General features: G+C 40.7%; 3 protein-coding genes across 8 annotated transcripts in view; 2 read left to right on the forward strand and 1 right to left on the reverse strand.

Annotated features, from left to right (window-relative positions):
- The window catches only part of thrb (thyroid hormone receptor beta), a 42,061-nt gene extending 30,025 nt beyond the window's left edge, over positions 1-12,036 (forward strand). For 3 of the 5 annotated variants that reach the window (XM_084696097.1, XM_084696098.1, XM_084696100.1), the window contains 7 exons: positions 5,513-5,613; positions 5,735-5,882; positions 6,187-6,392; positions 7,135-7,221; positions 7,833-7,979; positions 8,093-8,351; positions 9,450-12,036. In XM_084696097.1, the coding sequence (XP_084552223.1) occupies positions 5,513-5,613; positions 5,735-5,882; positions 6,187-6,392; positions 7,135-7,221; positions 7,833-7,979; positions 8,093-8,351; positions 9,450-9,691 (1,190 nt within the window). In that variant the 3' untranslated portion in view covers positions 9,692-12,036. The remainder of the gene's footprint in view (positions 1-5,512; positions 5,614-5,734; positions 5,883-6,186; positions 6,393-7,134; positions 7,222-7,832; positions 7,980-8,092; positions 8,352-9,449) is intronic. The other 2 variants (XM_084696101.1, XM_084696102.1) reach the window with 2 other exon arrangements.
- A 414-nt stretch (positions 12,037-12,450) lies between these two features.
- utp23 (UTP23 small subunit processome component) lies at positions 12,451-13,798 on the reverse strand. 2 transcript variants are annotated; one of them, XM_084696103.1, is made up of 3 exons: positions 13,448-13,798; positions 13,147-13,321; positions 12,451-13,014 (listed from the first exon to the last, which is right to left on the reverse strand). In XM_084696103.1, exons 1-3 carry the CDS (start codon positions 13,633-13,635, stop codon positions 12,613-12,615), a joined length of 765 nt encoding a protein of 254 aa, XP_084552229.1. In that variant the 5' UTR covers positions 13,636-13,798; the 3' UTR covers positions 12,451-12,612. The 2 variants fall into 2 exon arrangements, with proteins under 2 accessions (XP_084552229.1, XP_084552230.1); XM_084696104.1 differs by having other exon boundaries at positions 13,411-13,549.
- A 527-nt stretch (positions 13,799-14,325) lies between these two features.
- rnf5 (ring finger protein 5) lies at positions 14,326-21,147 on the forward strand. Its single transcript, XM_084696106.1, has 6 exons — positions 14,326-14,618; positions 17,311-17,329; positions 17,921-18,033; positions 18,209-18,263; positions 18,459-18,570; positions 18,766-21,147. The coding sequence occupies exons 1-6, from the start codon at positions 14,410-14,412 to the stop codon at positions 18,885-18,887; spliced, it is 630 nt and encodes a 209-aa protein (XP_084552232.1). The 5' UTR covers positions 14,326-14,409; the 3' UTR covers positions 18,888-21,147.
- Positions 21,148-21,350: the final 203 nt, after the last annotated feature.

Below are 21,350 nucleotides of genomic sequence, written 5' to 3' on the forward strand. Positions count from 1 at the left end.
ATTTATAAATATGCTTTAAAAAGGCCAGGTAGACCCTGACTACCTTGAACATATTTAACAAATCCTCCATCCATGTCAAATAAGCAAAATACTGTCTGTTGGGGCTAGTTGGGTATTGTCTGGGGAGTGTGCAAGCGTCTAGGGTTACTTGACAGTTACTTGGTATGTATTATATAGATAAATAATGTATATTGCATGTTACGCACTTTGGAAAATTTAGTCAATTCCTGTAACTACAATATCAAAACATCTGATCACCGGAAAGTCACTGAAAACAGTAATATACCCGTGATGATATCAAAGATATTGACACACACACACACTAAAAGGCATAACAAGATTGGTCTTTAAGTCACGGGTGTCTCCTGGGGACTATCATTTCCCCCTGAGATCACCCTGGCCTTTAAGGGGAAGGTGCCCCAAGCCACTGTCTTCTTCAGGTAACTCCGTGTAGCTGGGGACATCTGGCTCAGGCCATCATGTCATTCCAGGCCCTGTCCCAGGCTAGAGAGATTTCTGCCTTCTGAAAACTGAACATGACCGGCTTTGAACCCCCAAGACCTTAAGTGATCAATCAAGCAGAGAATAAATATATGGCAAAAGCCTTCATCAGGTCTAAATGGGAGGGAATGACTCAGAGTGAGGCAGAATACTCTATTGTACACGGGGAAATTAGATAAAGGAGAGCCAGCAACTGATGCTATGTTAAACGAGGGATAATTATAAGGGCCAGGCTAAAAGTCAATTTAAGGAACCAATATATTATTACGGATACAGCATCGGATCCATTGACCTGCTTAATCGGAGACAAGATATTTCCCCATGGATCAAGATTGGAATTTTATTAGGGCTTGGTACATTTGGTTAAAAACCTTTCATCATTGGAAATAATATTTTGAACATTGACTGAGTAACCTCAACAAAAAAGACCCCACTTTGGGTGAGTTTACATTTATATTGGTCAAGAGGGGGATGTTTGTATTTTTGGATATTAGTTATTTTTGTGTTTAAGACTAAATGCATATTTTTTGTTTTAAAGCATTGCATTAATTATTAGTACTGTGAGATCATTAATGTTGAGCATATCAAGTTGCAAATCAAGATGGTGTTGGTAGACACTATTGAGAATCTAGTGGTAGGCCAGGCAGTAAAGACTGAGGTTGGCATCATTGTTTATATTGGAAATAAGAGTTAAGTAATTAATTGACCTGTCGGGCACGTTGACTCATGAACTCATAAATACAAATAGTGTCTTGGATATACATTTGATCAAATTGGATGAAAAATATTTGCGCAAAGGAGGGAGTTTGAGAAAATATTTTCGTCCACAAAGACCTGACCATCTTTAATGATTATTGTATACAAATACAAAGACGACAAGGGTTTAGAGAAAGAAAACACATCTGGACTCATCTTTTTAAATGTATTTTTTCATTATAAGCAAAACTGTTGTAAAATGTTACTTAGTTGTATTGAAAGGAATTCAGAAATGCGCATGAATAGAATAGATCTTTATTGTCATTGTCACAGGTACAACAAAATTAAAGTGCTTCAAGTGCTTAATGAACGTACAATACAATATCAAGATAAAGAAGGGAGGATGCGGCAACGCAGATATTCGGACACCAGGCCAAAAGAACAGATTGGGCAGTATTGACTTTGAGATGTTGTGTCTGACATATACATGACAGTTTGTCTCTTAAATCCTCCAAGGCTACAACAACCAGATTAGATTATGGTGAGGACATCACCTCATTTGAAAAGTTAAACTGGTATCAGGAGCCCTTTACAAGCAGATTTGCCTCAAATGGCCTTGCTATTAACAGCTGCTCTGTGTTGATCGTGTTACTGTCTTATCCACAGTGTCTGATCTGGTAGAAGACTATTGTGTGAGGCGACATTTTGCTAATATACCGAATTCCAAATACCGATTTGAAATTGACCGCAACATATTTATGAACGCAATGCATCGCTCTGTGGTATATCTCGGGTTATTTGTCACAACAGATGTTGGCACCTACACATACTGTATCTAAACCATGTAAGGTACAAGCTTCATAACAGGCCCTGCACCTAGGTTTAGGATATACAGACTATATATAAAATAAAATAAAAAAAAGTAATTTATTTCAGGATCAAGCTTTAATCCTGAAACATAATAGAGACTTAAATTAGTTTGTTACCACATGTCCCAAATGTTGTTTTTTTAACCCTCCCATAAGGCTTATCTTATGAATCATCATCAATATGGCAGAAAAAAGATTAACAGTAAATGTAGAACATTTTAACAGATTAGACAATTTAGTCAAATGTAGGCTAGTTGTACAATTTTAAGTGTTGTCAGTGTATTTTAAAATTATTTGCTGACACGGTGAGATATGTTGATATCAGGTTGAAAAGAGTATTAGTAATTATAATTAGTTGTGTTGTCTGTCAGGTGTAATCTGTCATTTCTTTTAAATGTGCTTTTATTCACAATTAGGTTGGAAGTTTCATTAAAAACATCTGGTTATGCACCTTACACAGACCTTATACTTCACTCGTGAAGTTGTAATAAAATATTGCATCTTACAAAAGATACATTTACATTTAAACATACTTACAATAATGCAAAAGGCTTTGAGTTTGAGAGCTTGCTTGCTTTGTTATCTTGAATGGAGAGACAACAGGAAGTCTTACATTGCCAAATCTGTCTTACATGGTGCTGGGATATTACTACAGTAAAGATCCATATTGTAATGTCAAATAAAAGGACCTTAAGGATGTAATTATGTGCTTGGACTAGTATACCAAGGAGGTTCACAGCCAGACCGCCAAATATTGATTACTCCACTGTCCAGACTGTTGTAAGTACCTCAATCTTCCCCAAAAAGTTTTAGGGATTGATTTTCTTTTCTTTCCTCATTATATTTGCTTGGGCGACACTTGAGATGGCAGTAAGGTACATTACGCAAAACCTTTAATCTATGACATCGCCTTTGTCTGTTCCACTTCTAGGATTGGCAGTGTCAGATTAGAACCTCACAGTACATCCTCATAAATCTCTTTCCCAATTCGACGGTGTGGTGGCGGGTGGAGCAGTAACTAGGGGTGGACCGAGGACTCTATATAAGGGTCCATTCTCCAACATAAGGGCTGCCTCTGTAAACCCAAGTTTCTTTGTATTGAACGTTTTATTTATATTTTACTTTGTGTTACAGCATCGATTTAGCCTTTTGTTAATGCCTAACCTTAATTCTAAAGATTTATTTTTGAAGTGTTGAAGATTTTTTCGTTGTTGAATAGTTCTGGAAGTCCCATTTTTTGGCCTTTCTTTACCTTTTTTATGTGGGTGCCTTTGGCATAACTTTGCCTAATGAATTACTCCATGTCTGACATGTATGAGATTCCCCATGGCGGAGGGGGGGGCTACTCGGTCCCCGGTGGGGGAGAGTACTGTATGTACGGAGGTGAGGGGCCAGGGTTCAATCACTGTGAGCCCCAGACAATGCACCATCCACCCTGCATGGAGCCGGCTTGGCCTCCTAGCCAGCCATACAGCTGCTCTTATCCAGGGGGGGGGGCTGTGTTCAAAAGTGAGTTCTGCAGCATGGAGATCCCCCTCAGTCACTACCACCAGCCTGACTACTTTTCTGAAAACAAGCCTGACTTCTCCCACATGCAATGGATTCAAGGGCCACACAAGAAAGGTACGGCTGGCCAATAGTTTGATATTTGAGGTCAAGATGCACTTAGATGCAGTGTTTGATGGCATGTCTCGTTTAGATTATGTGTGATAAAAGAAAGTTATAGTTCAGTGTTAAGAATTTGTTCCGTGTGAACTGAATGAATGTCCACGGCACCATTGCCTTTTTTTCAGTTCGATATCTTTAGAGCTGTTTAGTTATTTTGGGTTCTGTGTCACTTAATTTCTATTAAGATAATATAATCCTTTATGTGTCCCGCAGTTGGGAAATTGCAGTTAACTGAACCATTAATAGCCTGTGTAGTTTGACATTTAATTGTGTTTTTCTTCTTAAATGCATGCTGTTTACTGTCAGATATCACTGACATATATGACTGAATCTGAAAACCAGTACTTAAGGTGTTTGTTGTGGCATAAATGAGGATCTTAGGACCTGTTGAATCTTCTTTAGCAAAGATACATGTTGAGGCTGGGGAGGGGGGTGGGGTGGAGGTATTGATTGATGGAGTTGGTGAAGCAGTCTACAGACAAGAGGAACAGAAGGTGGTTCGAGTGACCACTTGTCTTGGACTTACTCTCGAATGATATTGATCATGTATTGACCCGGTGACATAGAGGGGTCATGTATTGACCACGGGGTCAATACAAATTGTGAAGTTCTCTTTTGCTGTAGTGGAGTCCATGTGTGAATGAAGTCAGTTGGAATTGATGAGTTTGTCTTGCTGAGGTAATTTACATTTACATTTATGCATTTTGCAGACGTATTTATCCAAAGCGACTTCCAAGAGAAAGCTTTACAAAAGGGCATAGGTCACTGATCATAACAACGAGGTAGCCCCGAACATGGAATTAGATTAGTTTCATAATTCAAACAAACAAACGTAACACGATTCAAACAAACGTAACACGATTCAAACAAACGTAACACGATTCACAAATGTACTTCATGATTCACAAATGTATTTTGTGATTCACAAATGTATTTTGTGATTCACAAATGTAATGCGATTCACAAATAAATGACCACCTTACATTTGTTTGCAACCTGGCAAACACAAGTTACAAATCGGAGAACACGTGTTACAAATCGGAAAACACAAGTTACACACAACATTCGGTGGTGTGAATCCCTGCATTCGTTGGTGTGGATTTTTGGAACTTTCCTGACGCGCTTAGATTCACAAATGCATTTTTCAGATCGTATCTTTCAATTTTAGCCAATCACATTAACGTGTCTATGTGGACTTCAACAACCTGCCATAATTACGGACATCGTCTCCTTCAGATCACGAGCAATATCGTTTGTTAGCATGTAGGTGAAATATTGCTTGTTAATCTTATTAAACCGATGATCATACGTGATTGAATATTCTTGAGAATGGCAGGATTCATGTTTAGTCATTTTCCGTGTTTCCTAGGCTAACGCAGAGCCCGTCTACCCATATTAGACATTCTCGGGTGATTGGCTAAAATTGGAAACATCTGATAGGCTGCAGATGATATCTTTTAGAAAAAATGTATTTGTGAATTAAAGCACGTCAAAACAAATAAGTGCCAATGGAAAGAACCATAAGAGCATGCAGCTAAACAAGTTACAATTAAACAACATGAAACTCAAAAAGTGCAGGAGTGTACCTGTAGTGTACAAGTAATGAATCCTAAAAGTATCTCGATTCAACATTCCACACAGTGGAGACAATTCTAGTTCAAATTCAATCACTTATTTCCCCCCCAAAAAATGTTTGCCTGTTTTTTTAACCTGGTTTCCTAATAACAAGTTGTATTTTTGGGGTTAATTTATATTTGTATAAATGTCCTTTTGTTTAGGGTACATACCGAGTTATCTGGACAAGGATGAGCTTTGTGTAGTGTGTGGAGACAAAGCTACAGGATATCACTATCGCTGTATCACCTGTGAAGGTTGCAAGGTAAATTTGACAGACAATGGTTGTGAACTCTGATATGTTTTACATTTGTTAAAAAGGTCAAATGTAGTTGATAAAAATACATGAATAGAACATAAATGGTGATTGTGACATTTTGTCGCAGGGCTTCTTCCGACGGACAATCCAGAAGAATCTCAACCCTACATATGCATGTAAGTACGAGGGAAAATGCATAATCGACAAGGTGACCAGGAACCAGTGCCAGGAATGTCGCTTCAAGAAGTGCATTGCAGTTGGCATGGCAACTGACTGTAAGTATTTTGTTGACTAAAATAGCCTTTTCAGAGCAGAGGAACACTGTAATTTTCCACAGCCAGGCTTCAGTTCCATTATGCCATTACAGATTATCGTTATGTATTGCTTTATATATACTCCTTTTGTCTTTCTGAAGTGTATGAAGTTACTTAACTGAATTTCCTGCAAATTCTTTTTTTGAATGCTCCTTGATGATACATTCCACCCCTCCCTTCCCTCATGCCTTTTCCCTCCCCCTCTGACTACGGATCTGTCCATTCCTGCCCCGTGCCCTCCTCCCTCTCTCCCTCTTCCCCCCAGTGGTGCTGGATGACGGTAAGCGGCTGGCCAAGCGGAAGCTGATTGAGGAGAACAGAGAGCGCCGTCGGAAAGAGGAGCTGCAGAAGACAGTGTGGGACCGCCTTGAGCCCACGCAGGAGGAGTGGGACCTGATCCGCATGGTCACTGAGGCCCACATGGCAACAAATGCCCAGGGCAACCACTGGAAACAGAAGCGAAAATTTTTGGTGAGACGTCTCCTCCCTGACACGGCGTCCGAGTCTGTGCACATTCCCTGAATCCCACCCCTCCCCTCTGCCCGTCCATCCCAAGCCACCCCAACCATGTTCCCCAATGTTAATATCTCCATGTTTTTTGTATCTCCTTGTAGAGTGGGGAGAATTAGCTGGACGCTGGAGAAAGTGTGTTCAACGCAGCAGCACTAATATAGAACGGAACATCTATTCTGTTACTTTCTTCCTTTAAGCAATGTCTTTAATCAGCAATCAAAAAAACTAATACTAATAATTGCTTTTTTCATCTTCTGTTTGTGTCTGTAGATTCACACCTCACTCTTTACTAATTTTGTTTCTTTTTTACATCAAGTTTAACTAAAGTTTGTCTCAGCTTTAACTATGCCGAGTTTCCATGGTGAGACGACAGATTAAACCAACTCAGTTCTCAAAAGCTGTTGAAAGCTGTGAAGTTACATACAAACGTTTTATAAACATCAATGACTATTTAATGTGGTTTTGTTATTAATTTAAACCTTGATGCAGATTAAGAAACATTTTATCTGCCAATGTAACCGCTCTGAAAGAAGTTCAACTTGGGTCTAAGTCTTGCCATGGAAACTCCACCTGCATTTCTGTTATCACCTGGTTTCCTCTGCACCTCTTTCATCTGTCTTTAAACTTGTTTTGTTTTTTTTAGTTGGCTTGACATGGGTTCTTCATTGAAACTTCACAATTCCTGTTGATTGTCCAACAGGTCGAGGAAGCAATGCTTCTTAATGAAATAACATGTAATTTATTCTATACCTCTGACCAGAGTGCAGTGGGGGTGAAGGAAACTAAGGTAAGAAACATACTGAGTTCATCATGTGATGCTAAAACCACACGTGCTATCTGTTTGGGATAGTTAAACATGCAGTATCGTATTATTCTAAGTGTTGTGTTTTCGTAGCTCTTCGCCAGCTGGGACAGATTGACGGTGTACACAGGAGGAAAACTCCTAAGAAATTGCTATGCACAGTGTTTCACCTGCCTATTAATTCAATGCCAAACTGACAGAAGTTGACAGGCTCTGTATATTTTTTTCTCAATCTTGGCTTCTTTGCTTTTAACACTATGTCTTAGCTTCTCTCTGATCAGGAGGGATGGGTGTTTGACCCTAGATTAATGTATCCATCAACTGAAATGAGAAATGATGGCTTAAATTCACTCACAATCATCCCACATTTAAGGGTCCTCCTTCCCCTTCTTTCCCCTGAATCACATTCAGAGTGGCTGCCATGCAAGTTGTTTTATGTCATGCTGTTACTTTTACCGTTTCACCGGTCTCACGCTTAGAGGAGAAGGAGAATGTGTTGTGTGTGTGTGTGCTGTCTTTTTTTGTATATCATTTTACTGAATGTCACTATTGGACACCTGTTCACACACTGAGCCAGTTCCTCCTTGTCGTTTCAGCCAGACGACATTGGTCAAGGACCCATCATAAATGCACCTGAGGGAAGCAAAGTGGATATAGAAGCCTTCAGTCAGTTTACTAAAATTATCACCCCCGCCATCACCCGTGTGGTGGACTTTGCCAAAAAGCTGCCTATGTTCTGTGAGGTAAATATTTGTGTATTTAGGTATAGGTATATTTTTTTACGTTTTCCGTGTACGATACCCGTTTTATGAATCCAGCCATTCAGCCTTAACTGTTGACTCTCTATGTTAATTAGCTGCCTTGTGAAGACCAGATCATCCTGTTAAAAGGCTGTTGCATGGAGATCATGTCGCTTCGGGCCGCCGTGCGCTACGACCCAGAGAGTGAGACGCTCACACTGAACGGAGAAATGGCCGTCACCCGTGGCCAGCTGAAGAACGGGGGCCTGGGAGTGGTCTCAGATGCCATCTTTGACCTTGGAGTGTCACTGTCCTCCTTCAACCTAGATGACTCGGAAGTGGCTCTTCTGCAGGCTGTCATCCTCCTGTCATCCGGTGAGTCTTGGCCAAGAGCTCCATCAACTGTAATCCGGTAACCTTGCTTTGCTCTTTGCTGTGGATAGGCTTATAGGTTTATACAGTAGATCTCGAAAACACACCAATCACAGAATGTGTTCTGGTCACAAAATGATCCTTAAAGGTACAATAGGTATGACTATTTCAGTGTATATAATGTACATAAACATGTTGTGTAAGATAAAGAGGTCCCGGTGAGAATTGTTTAGCAGCACTGACAGCTCAGTACCAAAACATTGTCTATGTCAAATATTTGAAGCAACCCGTGTTCAGCCATTATGACCTTCGGTGAGGCGGGCTTTCCTCCTTGGCTTATTTTGTTAAACCACTGTCAATCAAACAAGAGAAATGCTTAGAAGTTCATTTGGGGTGCTGTTTCTCATATTTGAATTGATTTTATAATGTTACCAATTGGAGCTTTAAGCCTTTCATTTACTTATGTGGTAGTTGACAGCAGTTCTGCCTCATACATTTTTTTCTCAGATAACAAGAGATCCAAAAAGAAAAACCTAATTCCCAAATTAAATGTTGAATTAAGGTGATTACAAATGGGGCTTGGCGTGCTGTGATGTGCAATTAAACACTCTAGGGGCTTAATTGGTCTACTGGCCCATTTTTATGTCAAAAAATCAAAGCCAGTACCAGTCAATACTGCTAATCACTTCCATCCATAGTTGGTTTAAAGCACACTACACTAATATTTCAAACTGTCATTGTACAGTATGGCTTTTCCAAAGACTAAGGAAGGGAAATCACCAAAGGCTGGTCATCCTTGATGTGCAGCCACTGTGAAAATCAATAGCTTTATTCTGACCATATTAGCCTAGACATTGTCTATTGTCTGTGAAGCCATTGATCTCTCCTCATGCCTTCTATGGCTTATTACTATGAAATCAATTGCAAATGTGATTAAATCTGTTGTTCATTCTAATAAGCCAATCCAGTAGAGAGCATTTGGCATTCATTTAGCTTGCTTTTACAACTATAATTTATTCAATATTTCTGACAATGTTAGATCAGTTTTAAAACCACAAATAGCCCAGTCAGACATTCTAACTGTTGTCTGTCTGTCCTCAGATCGGCCGGGTCTGACCAGTGTGGAACGAATCGAGCGCTGTCAGGAGGAGTTCCTCCTGGCTTTTGAACATTACATCAACTACCGCAAACACAAGGTGGCCCACTTCTGGCCCAAGCTGCTGATGAAGGTGACAGACCTGAGGATGATTGGAGCATGCCACGCCAGCCGTTTCCTGCACATGAAGGTGGAATGTCCCACCGAGTTGTTCCCTCCACTCTTCCTGGAGGTGTTTGAGGACTGACCTGTGTGTGTGTGTGTTAATGTGTGTGTGTTAATGTGTGTGTGTGTGTGCCTGTGAGAGCATGGATGGAGGGAACAGCTGCACATCTCGACACAGTGAACTTCTATTAGCACTACTGAGTGTCACTTCATTCCATAGTGTAGGAGTACCTCTTGGCCTAACTAGAATGGAACCATTCCTTACGATGCGGGTACATGTGAATAGAATTTGGGGTCTCTGTTTTTAAGATGTCCTCTCTCAGTTACAATTTGTGTTTGTTTTGTTTTAATTGTACAGTGGCTTATTGTTGATAATATTGACTCGATGTTGACAGCACTTATTTGGTCACAGGAACCATGCAAATGTTGTTTCCTTTTGTATTCTGTTTAAAATGGACAGACTCCAGCCTGACAGTCTAGTCTAGGACAGACAGGACATGTGGATTTGCCAGTTCATCTGTTACCTGTTTAGACCTGGTAGTAAGTAACACTACTCAAAAACTGTGCTTGCACTGTACCGAGCCTCACGCATTTCTTTACAGTTTGCCAGGCGTGGAACAGATCATCCACTGACAATCACAACTCAAGGTTTGTTTCTCAGCTTGTCCCTCACACGGATGCAGGAATTAAGACAATCTTGTTCATGTTGTGTCTGTTTTGTGAGTGATGCCACACAGTGCCAAAACATTGTTCATCATACCAATTATTGGGTCCTTAATTGTAAGGTCCTAGATGCATCTTTCAAACTGTCAGTCTGTAGAAATGTGTTTTTCTGCCATTATAATACACTCACTGTGACAAGAGATGTGTTTTAGTACCACGAGCTGCAACACCTAGATGTGATGTCATGGAGCTAGTGTTGGACTGGTGGGGGGCCAGGAACTCACTGACATGGGACATTTGCAAGTGGTATTCAAAAGCAATGTTGCCCAAATAAAATCACATGCAGTCAGCAGACTACAGTAAGAAAGCTACCGGGTAAAAACAAACCGTTTCGTTTGTATTTCTTTTGTTGTTTTTCTATAGAACTTAGTATGATGTTATTTGCAAAATGACAAAAATGATAGGCTTCATGTAAATTAATGTATTTGAACTATTCTAGCTTCATACTACTCCTTAAAGCAGCTTGTGTTTTCTTTGAAGTGATGCCTTTAATTAAGCAATAGATTTGCTGCAGTGTTTGAATGGCCAGGACCTCATACACCACACAAACCGTTTCTACTCAAAAGCAAATGCACAGACAATCAGAGAGTGAGAGAGAGAATAGCAGGGTCCAAGAGAACTCACCGGGCCAGTACTTTCAGTATAGATGAGTGTAACAGGTGACATTAACTCCTTCTGGAGATTTGTTTTACAACAAAACACAGGGACAATCATGTGAATTCAGCACATATGTATGTGTATTCTAACAGTAAAGAAGTTACTGTTAAGTCTGCAGATGTTCTATACGTTAACTGAGGTAAAGGTCCATTTGTAGCAGAACATAAGTTAAATATCGGATAACAATAAAGTTTAAGCAATTCCATTATGAACAACTGAACAAGGTGAGCTGGATTGTCTCTCAGAAAATGTCACCTATTTTGAAGAAGGCATCTTACTAATATGACCATGTGGTACTTTCTCTCATAAGACAGTTTTCTTAAAGTTACTCAGTTTGCATACACACCAATAACAAAGGTTGCACCATAGAAAAGCTATTTTACAGTACAAAGGAAAAAGGATGTATATTTTCAGACTGCAGGATTTTTTACATATATTGTTCATACTATGATTATTTTTTGTTTTACGTAAAAAAAATAAAGATATCTTTCAAATGAATTTTGAAACAACATTGTAGTCAGGCATACCAATCCATACCAATATTTGTCCACAAGGGTATACTGAGCATAGAACTGTACTGTGAGTGCAAAACAGATACAGCTGCGACATCTGGATGATTACTGTTAATGAAGAGATTAATAAACAAACTCCAATATGTAAGTATATACAAACAAAACAACCCACCATAAAAATAACACAATGTTGTCATGTCTGCCAGACCATTGTTTGTGATGTAGTGATGGTCCTTGATCATTTTATTTGGATAACAGTCATGTAAAGAAAGGGAGTGTGTATGGGCATGTTTTGAGGTTAAATCAGTGGCTGGACTTATGTGGTTTCATAGCAAATATGATTTATTATTGCACATGGCTTTCATGCCAGAGCATTGCCCATATTTCATGTTTAGAAGGTGCTATAGCTTGGGTACCCTGGAAAAATAAGAAGTTGCACTTGCAGAGATCATTTACTGATACTTTGGTCCTCATGAATATGTTTGCACTTAATGTGAATGGGCTCTGAAGAATAAAGACGGTTTTGGGAAATGTCTTCAGTTTTTGTCGTTGTTGCTGAAACCCTATCTATTTTTGCTCATGATGCATCATCACCAGAGATCAATCTGGGATCAACATGACTTGTATGTAAGTGTAACACTACACCCTGCTGGTTGAAAATGAAAATGTCAGGACCCAACGTGACTTAACAGAGAAAAAACGTGAGAATTTTACATTAATTTACAGGGATGCTACTGACTCAGATCTTTATTAACAATTGGTTACATTTCTGACTTGCTCTCATAGGCTCTCTTTTCATTCCAATGGATTACTGTCAAAATACTTTTCAATGTGAAAAATCACTGCAGCACATTTAAAGGTACAATACTTTAAATTCACATGGGTTTAACAGCAATAATCTAAGGATTTCAAATGAAAGGGAGGAAACTATCTAACACTTCTCCAGGAAGATGCTGATGTTATTTTTATTTGAACAGCTTCACACATTTTCATTCTACTGAACATTTTGCACAACAGGGGGTTCATAACAGTATAAAATGTATTTCTGTGGCTTGTTCACACACACAACTATAAAATCTATTTGTTTTTACTTATTTGACTTTCCAGACCACTAAGGATTTGGAACAGGGTTAACTGCTATCCCCTCCCCTCCGGCTGACTTGCCTCTACGATTCCTGGTGCGTTTCTTCTCCTCGCCCTCTGTCTTCTTCTTATTCAGCGGCTGTGTGGGCAGCTTCTTTTTCTTCTTTTTCAGGCAGCTGAGAGGGTTAGGGTTCACAATTTTCCTCTTCCTCTTCTTGCCACGCCGCTCCCCGTCCTGCCTGATGCCCACTTCCTCCTTCAGGCTGCGGATGCTCTGCTGCTGGGCTGGGGTCACCAGCTCCCCAAGCTGCACAGCCTGGACGTGGTTTAGGGATGCCTGGCTGGGCTTGTCAAGCACTATAGTGTTGAGGATAATATAGAGGAGAGGTACACCTGGGATCTTCTTTAAGCCTTCTGTTACTGTACGGTCCTAGAAATTAGATAGACGCTCTTAAGGGAAATCATCCAATGAACACATGCTTTATAGCTAGGTGGCACTATTGCCTACAGACAAGAAATACCAAGCTGGTATACCAAATAGTGGTTAAACAACAGCACTTACCTGGGTGGCAACAAAGTAATGGTGAGGATTGGCCTCTTCCAGCATGGACAGCAAGCATTCTGAAGCTGGCACTGGGTTCTTGAAGTGCTTGCAGTTTCGGACCTGAAACCGTTGCAGTATGAGTTTGGCTCCGTAAAGCTCTTTGCCGAGTGTTTCCAGTTCCTTCATTGCGCAACTGTAGAGAAACATACAAATGCTCAATGCAGACAACGTTGGACAATACATTTGAAGCTAATGTAATTTCGTGAATGTGTCTTGACTCACCTTTTGTAGGTGAGGATTTTGTAAACTAGCTACTTACTTCGTTGTACAAAGTTGCACTTCTCCCATTAAATACTTTGGCATTTGCTCTTTAATCTGAATCTTGTTTCTTAATGCTGCTTGACAGAATGTCCCATCGATGAGAATTTGAAAAGGCTCCCGAAAACTGAAGTTGAATTTATGGAAGCTTATTGTTTTCTTGGCTTGCTTTTGCCGTTTAATCTTCATTTTGATTTATTTAATAGTGTCTACCTCCGAATTGAAGATTTTAGAAAAGTTACAATTTCAAGGTGGAAATCTCGCATTCATATGTTTAATAACTTACAGTTTAAGGTCCGTTTCTACACTGTGATAAACGTGAGATAATATAAGTACCAGCGTGGAGACCGCACAAAGTGTTACATTAATTGTGACCGTGTAGAATGTTGTCGTTAGGAAGAAATGTTCCATACAGTTTTACAAATTCAACCATCCTGGCCAACAAAAATGAAAAAAAAATAAGAGAACATATTGACAACAAAAACAACGTTTAATTAATAGTTACAGCAATATTAATATTATTAACAATTTTAGAGTCGAAAGGGAAACGTTTTTTAGCCACCAAATTGGCCCCCATGGATATGAATGGACAACATGTTTAAGCATTAAACTATAATTGTGATTACTCAATTAAAGTGTTACATACCGTAAAAGTATTAAGCACTGGCCTTCCCTAAGTATATCTAAAACCCAATATCAAGCGCAGAGTGTTTGTAATGATGTATCATTATCAATGAAACATTTCATGAAAATGTGTGCGTTACATGCATGTATGTTTAATAGTTACTTAAGTCATTACACTTATTAAGCTTTATTAAATGGCAACGACGGTACGAGCTGTTTCCTCCCCTCGTCTGATGTTTCCTCTACGGAAACGGAAGTGGTGGTTTTCAGGTACAGACAGCAGTCAAGCTTCGAGCTCACGCCTGCCTGGTAGTGGCTTATTACTTTCAGTAAACAACTATGGCAGCCGCAGATCCCCGGTCCTCGAGTGACGGAGGACCTGCCAGCAGAGGAGGGTTCCCGGCCGAGGACAACAGTAATGAGCGCGACGGTCCCGGAGGTAGCGGTGGAGAGGGGGAACGCGAACGAGATCGTGCCACGTTTGAATGCAACATTTGTTTGGACACAGCAAGGGACGCTGTCATCAGTTTATGCGGCCACTTGTTCTGGTACGAGGCGGGGTAGAGCTAGCTAGCTAACTAAAGGAACCACAAAATGTCATGTTTTGCAGAACGATCCAGCGCTAACTACAGTGCACGGCGAAACGACGCCCCACCGAATTAGTTGGTTTGCATGAATGTCAGGCACATATCAGTGTACTGTAACATGACTTTCCCATATCATCTCATAAATGATTAGCTAGGTCCAATACAGACAAACGTACTAGGTTAGCAACTAAGGCCAGTTCACACTGCCCATACTAACACCAACAACAGGGTTATATTGGTTTGGTGTGATATATTTGTTGGCGTTTGTTGAAGCAGTGTAAAAATTATAGTGAGGAGAAGGTCTTCTTTATTATCCCCGTGGGTAAATTTGGTAGCTATATTTCCAAACATTCCAAACCCAACAACAGCCAACAGTACTAGAGTGTTTGTAATGTTTGGTGTTTGTTGGACATGACTAGCTTGCTTGGAGTGGGGGTTTATTTACCGATTTGCTGCTGATCTATTCGGGTGCTAGCTAGTCTGACATCCGTAATTAATTTGGCATTCATTCCTTGTTTAACCGAATTTACCGATTCAGACCTTCACGCAATCGTTATAGCATGGTTATACCGTATTGCCATTCGATTCAATATCGTTTTTACGAGATGTAGCCTATCATTGGACCCTTCAATTATTTATATCCCGCTCTCGAAGGATGTGTGCGTGTGCGCGCGTGCGTGTCGATTCATGTCGACCGTGGCCTGGAGGGTTAATTTGAGATTATGAGCGAGTGGGATTGGGGTCAGTAGCACGAGCCAGTCCATAGTTAAAGAGTAAGAATAGATGCAAAATATCCTCAATAGCAAAGACGTTGTCTGCTCATCGCATATGATGATTCGCAGCTATCCCATGCAGTGTAATACGTTTATGTTCATCCAGTTGAATTGTAAACTATTTTTGGCATTAAAAAAAAACATTCAAAAAAGAAAGTCAGTATTGGAGTGTCTGGCATTGTCTGCTGCCTGTTTTGGTTTGATGTGTCAGCACAGTCCCTATATGAACTAGGCCTACATCAATCCGACAAGTCTGTCCAAACACCAAATGTGAACAACATAATGTGTAGGGGTGGGAATCTTTTCGTACTTCACAATTCGACTCGTATTGATTCTTGGGGTCAAGAAATCGATTACAAAAATCAACCAATCGCTAGAAAACTAAATCGCGATTCAAATGTGAAATCGATTTTTTTCCCCACCCCAAATAATGTGTGAGGCATGTGGCAATACTTTAGTCGTGTCAATGGCTCCAGACGGCCTGACCGTAGTAGAGGGTCCTCTTCGGCTAAATTTAATGGAAATCCTTTTTCTGTCCCATTGTATTGTCTTGAATGTTTAAGGGCTGCATTTTGTCTTACATTCTGTTTTATTTTATATGCTAGAAACTTTTAACCATTCATGTCTTGATTGATAGGGTGTTTTCTAATTGATTTTACAGATAGTTTAACAGGTCACTGCTTTTATTTGTTTCATGTGTTGAAAGTGTACTCGGTGTATAAAGCCATTTACATTTAGTCATTTAGCAGACGCTCTTATCCAGAGCGACTTACAGTCAGTACAGGGACATTCCCCCTGAGGCAAGTAGGGTGAAGTGCCTTGCCCAAGGACACAACGTCACGTGGCACAGCCGGGAATCAAACTGGCGACCTTCTGATTACTAGCCCGACTCCCTCACCGTTCAGCCACCTGACTCCCCTTTAAACATGCTAACAAGTTAAGACCTTTTGGAAGCTGATAATGTCCAAAACAGGGTTTTCCAGGTTATCAATGTGAGTTATTTTCACTTTTGAGTCTAGATTTAGGTAATGTGAATGTTTGTTGATAACAAGTATGGGACATACTAATTATAGAGACTAAATATAACACTTTGCTGACAACCTACAGGGTAATGCATTATCTATTACTCATAGGTTACACATAGAACATAGCGTTACATGATTAATGATTACACCTTTTTAAAGCCTGCCTGTGTTGGCTAATCCGGCTGCTTTCACCACAAAGTACCAAGTAGCTTTACAGTTTGACAACATACTAATGGGAAGTCTGACTAGGTGACATTGAACTCCCTGTGCTGTAGTGAAAAAAGGCAACACTCATGTCTTCTCTTCTACTCACTACTAGCAAGCCTACCTTCACTACTACTCCATCTTCATGGCCTCATTTTCTAGATGGCCATAAACAAAGTGATCCCCTCCAAAATGGCAAATAAAATTCAAATGCTTGATTTTTGATAACCAGATTGGATTACAGCCACCATTTTGCTCTTATGCACTCTGTGGTGGTAAAGTAACCATGGTTTTTGGAACCACCAATACAGTGGTAGACATTGCGTGTACGATCCTGCCCTCACACAAATCAGCAGGGCTAGCCGGCAGCAAAAGGCAATAGATACACTGACAGATGGAGGTAATTAATAGTAGCTGTGGGAAACAAAACATATTTGAATCATTCACCTCCAATAAGGATTGTGCAGTCAGCTGGGTTCCCTTAGGTAAGGGCTGTAGTATGGCAGTAATGTAGGGATGTGATTAGGCCAAAATCAAATAAGATTAAAGGTATTTTAGAATTGCATGCTGAAAAATTTAGTTGGCAAGGTTTCTGGAAAATGTTTTTACTGTGCCATTATTGATATCTCTCTGTTTTTCTGCTTTCAATAGCTGGCCCTGCCTCCACCAGGTAAGCCTATGTCCTCTGTGAAGTTCTCTCTGGTTTCTTATCAGTGGTAAACGTTAGCACCAGACACTACCTGGCTGAAACCAGACTTTCTCAATGTAACATGGCTTTCCTGTTAGTTGACTGTAAGCACTGCTTAAAGCATACAATGTCCTCATGGTCTCTGAACCCCACTAATTACTATAATGCTTCCTAACTTTGTTTAAGGTAATGTATCATACCCTTAAAAAGCATTTCACCACTACCTGGAGTACTGCTAATGCCTAAAATATCTTTTTAAAGAGTCAATTCAGCAGCAAGATTAATTCCTTGGCTACAGTGAATAATTCTGTGTTTTTGTATCATCACAACAACAAAACATGCTGCCTCCATGGCTAACACTAACAGATTTAGTTGGCCCCTATGAACACATTCTGACAGCCTTTTCTGGAAAACCAGTCATTTTAGGTACTGTGCGGATCATTGTTAATGGCCTGGTTGTTAATAACACATTGGCCAAGGTGTCTCTGTGTTTGTAGGGATGAAACCACGTAGGATCATTCCACACACTCACTATATTTGGACTCTGCACTCTCCCCTCTGCCTTCCTCTCAGTGGCTGGAGACACGACCCAGCAGACAGCAGTGTCCTGTGTGTAAAGCTGGCATCAGCAGAGAGAAAGTCATCCCTCTCTATGGTAGAGGAAGCTCCAGTCAAGAGGATCCCAGGTACTGTGTGTGTGTGTGTGTGTGTGTGTGTGTGTGTGTGTGTGTGTGTGTGAACCTGAGAAGGAGCGAGAAGCTATTTGTTTTAGGTCATACGAACGAAAGTGAAAAGGAAATTTGCCTTCAGTCTGAGTGAGGACATAGAAGAAACGGATGTTGTTGTTTTGATTCCATCTAGGTTGAAAACTCCGCCCAGGCCTCAGGGTCAGAGAACAGAACCAGAAAGTAGAGGGGTGAGCATGTGTCTATGCGTGACCTCATTTCCTCCTGAGCACTGACATGTATAAGTACTTAGACTGTATGTATGAGTGTTTCCTGGAGGTCCATGGGTCGGCCCAGGTAGGGACCTTGGTAGGTATCAACACTCCCTCTTCTGCCTCCTAGTCTGTCCTTTTTGACTTCCTCATCAGTTTTTTTTTCTCCTCCAGCCCTTCCAGGGATTTGGGGACACTGGATTCCACATGTCATTTGGGATTGGTGCTTTCCCATTCGGTTTCTTCACCACAGTCTTCAACACCAATGACACCTTCCACAGACCAGGTACAGTACACACACCCTCCCTCCCTCCCTCCCTCCCTCCCTCCCTCCCTCCCTCCCTCCCTCCCTCCCTCCCTCCCTCCCTCCCTCCCTCCCTCCCTCCCTCCCTCCCTCCCTCCCTCCCTCCCTCTTCTTCTCTTTCAAATGCACACACAGTTTATCATGCAGACTTACAAATGTATTTATTTCTCTCCACAGATCCTCCATTTGCGGATGATCTCCAAGGCAACGGTAACCCCAACAACGGCAACAACAACTGGCAGGACTCCCTCTTCCTGTTTGTGGCCGTCTTCTTCTTCCTCTGGCTGCTGAGTGTGTGATGGAGGGAGGGAAAAGGAAGACAGCTGGAGGGATAAAACAATATAGGGATGGAGAAATGGCCAAGGGAGGGATCACACACACATGCCTCGACAGACTTTGTGTCTGGGATTTATCAAATAAAGCTACCAGTATTTTGACAAGGGATAGGAAAACATTAGGACATTATTATGCTCTCTTACAGGAGAAGAGATTCAGTACCAGAGGCTATTTGGCACCCCCAAATGTGTGTTTGATCTCTTTCACTCACTATCCAAGTGAGTCTTAGTAGAGAAGAGTCCTGTCTAGATATTGTAAGAGAGGGCACATGTCAATCCACCTCCCCTGTCTTTTTTGATGCACTTGTATGTATGCACACGCACTCCTGCACACACTCTTATTATAGATGCACATTATGGGTGGTGGTGTTGGGGGGAGGGGGGGGGGGCTGGATTTAATTGATAAACTGGAATCTTTGTTAAGACGGTCATTGTAGTCAGTATTAAATGATTGGAATGTGTCCAGCTGAACATTAGGGAGTGTTCTACTGTTTGTGTGGCTACCTACTCTGAGTCTGACTTTTCAATAGAGACATAGAGCCACAAGTTATAGAAAGATATAGCCCACATAATATCAAGACTCATAGCTCATTTGGCTTTTATTAATAAGTAAAACATTAATACAGTTATTTTAACCCCTTTAAGGGATTTCTGGGTTGAATTCTCGTATATCAGTGATATGAAAAGAGTACTGAAACCTTGCCAGAAAAGACACTGTTGACTTCTAAAGGCCAAAGACTAGCAACACATTTGGGTAGTTCTGTTTGTAATGTAACCAATTATGAGAATAATTCATTGTCCATAAATAACAAACTCATAATTTAAGAACACTGTTGATCCTATTGTACTGATATATCCACATTTTATATATATTCTCTTAACAAACTGCCATTGCACTGTGAAGCTATGTGGACAGATTTAGTAATCATGATGAGAACAACTGAGACAATGAACTACACATGGGTATTAGATGTAGTTAATTCTCTCTTCAGTAGGTCATCCAGGCAGTTTCATGCTGTAGAAACAGATAGGGCGGTGTGCTATGGATGGAAAAGGCTGTGTACTGTACCTGTGTAGACCGCTGGAACTGCAGGAGCAGATTTCAGCCCCAGACCAGCCAGTATTACTGTGCTGGTCGCTGTTTCAGGAGCTCTAGATAGAGGATGAGGGCAAGAATGGGCGAGACGGTACAGTGTTCATCTGCAGTTTGGTGTTGATGAATGCGTTTTATTCCAAGTCAGAAATATGTTGATTTTGAACGCCTGAATTTGAATGGTAATTATGAATTACGGTGAAATTGCCCGTGTGGCAAAACAAACTCTAGATCTTATTGTAAAGAGTTTTCTCCTGATTGTATGTCTTGTGTGTCAGTGGGGTGTGTGTGTATATATCTGTATTTGTACATATTAATATTGTAAATGCTGTTTCTATATGTTTTTGAACTACCAGCCATGGAAATTTAACAAGATAACGTTTCAGGGTGGGATCTCAAAAGTCTTTCTATGAATCCTCGTATGCCCTCTCTGAGTTTAAGGAAGAGGTTTTTGAGATGCTTGATCCCAGCTGAGCCAATGGTCTGACAAGCTCCTGCAAAGTTAGGTTGCACCCAAGACTCATTCTAGCACTCTATGAAAGGCTAGTTACCCTCCTGTACTCCTGCAGTGCACACTAACTAGCCTCACATCTATCGATGCAAAACATCTGATGCTTATGAGCCAATTGGAGGTTAGTGAGTCATGCATGGACAGAAACTTGTGATCCCTGTAAAAACCTTTTTTTTAACCACTAAAAAATTACCTGAAAGCGGCTCCAGAGCTATGGCCAGGTAGCCTGACACAGATTGATCCACGGCGTCAGAAAATGATTCAGCGAAAGTGCAGTTTAGTCTAGGCTGCTTGGCCTGAACTGTGTTAGAGAAGACTGGCTTCAAGAGTTAGTGGCATCTGTAGCACTTTACTGAACCAACATTCATGTGAGGATGGGGAATGGGTTTGCCCCTGACAAGGCACTGGCCATAATGCATAGGTGATTGGGGGGGTAATCATTTCTTCCATGTCACAGTCTAATTCATTGGTATTTGTATTAACTGTCTTTTGTGACACTAAGAACCATGAGAAGACATGTATTGTGAGTCTTTAATTAGGCTCACAGTGGAAGTGTGCAAAACCAAAAGGCCATGGAGATGGTTGTTTTCCTGCAAATCTGAATAAATAGTTGTTTATTACAGGTGTCATGTGGTGTATCTGGTGTTGATGTTTAAGGCACATCCTGGCTTGCCAATTTGTCTGTTTTTAAAGGAGAAATGTATTGCAATACAAAACAGGTAGGTGTCAAAATGTGAGACACACTTAAGCTGGACCATGAGAACAGCACATGGTTAGTTGTTTCATTGTAGTAGGTCATATGACCTGGCGCATGATTCCAGAA

This window comes from Hypomesus nipponensis, chromosome 4, assembly GCF_054491055.1.
Source record: "Hypomesus nipponensis isolate SF chromosome 4, ASM5449105v1, whole genome shotgun sequence".
NCBI classification, from domain to species: Eukaryota; Metazoa; Chordata; class Actinopteri; order Osmeriformes; family Osmeridae; genus Hypomesus; species Hypomesus nipponensis.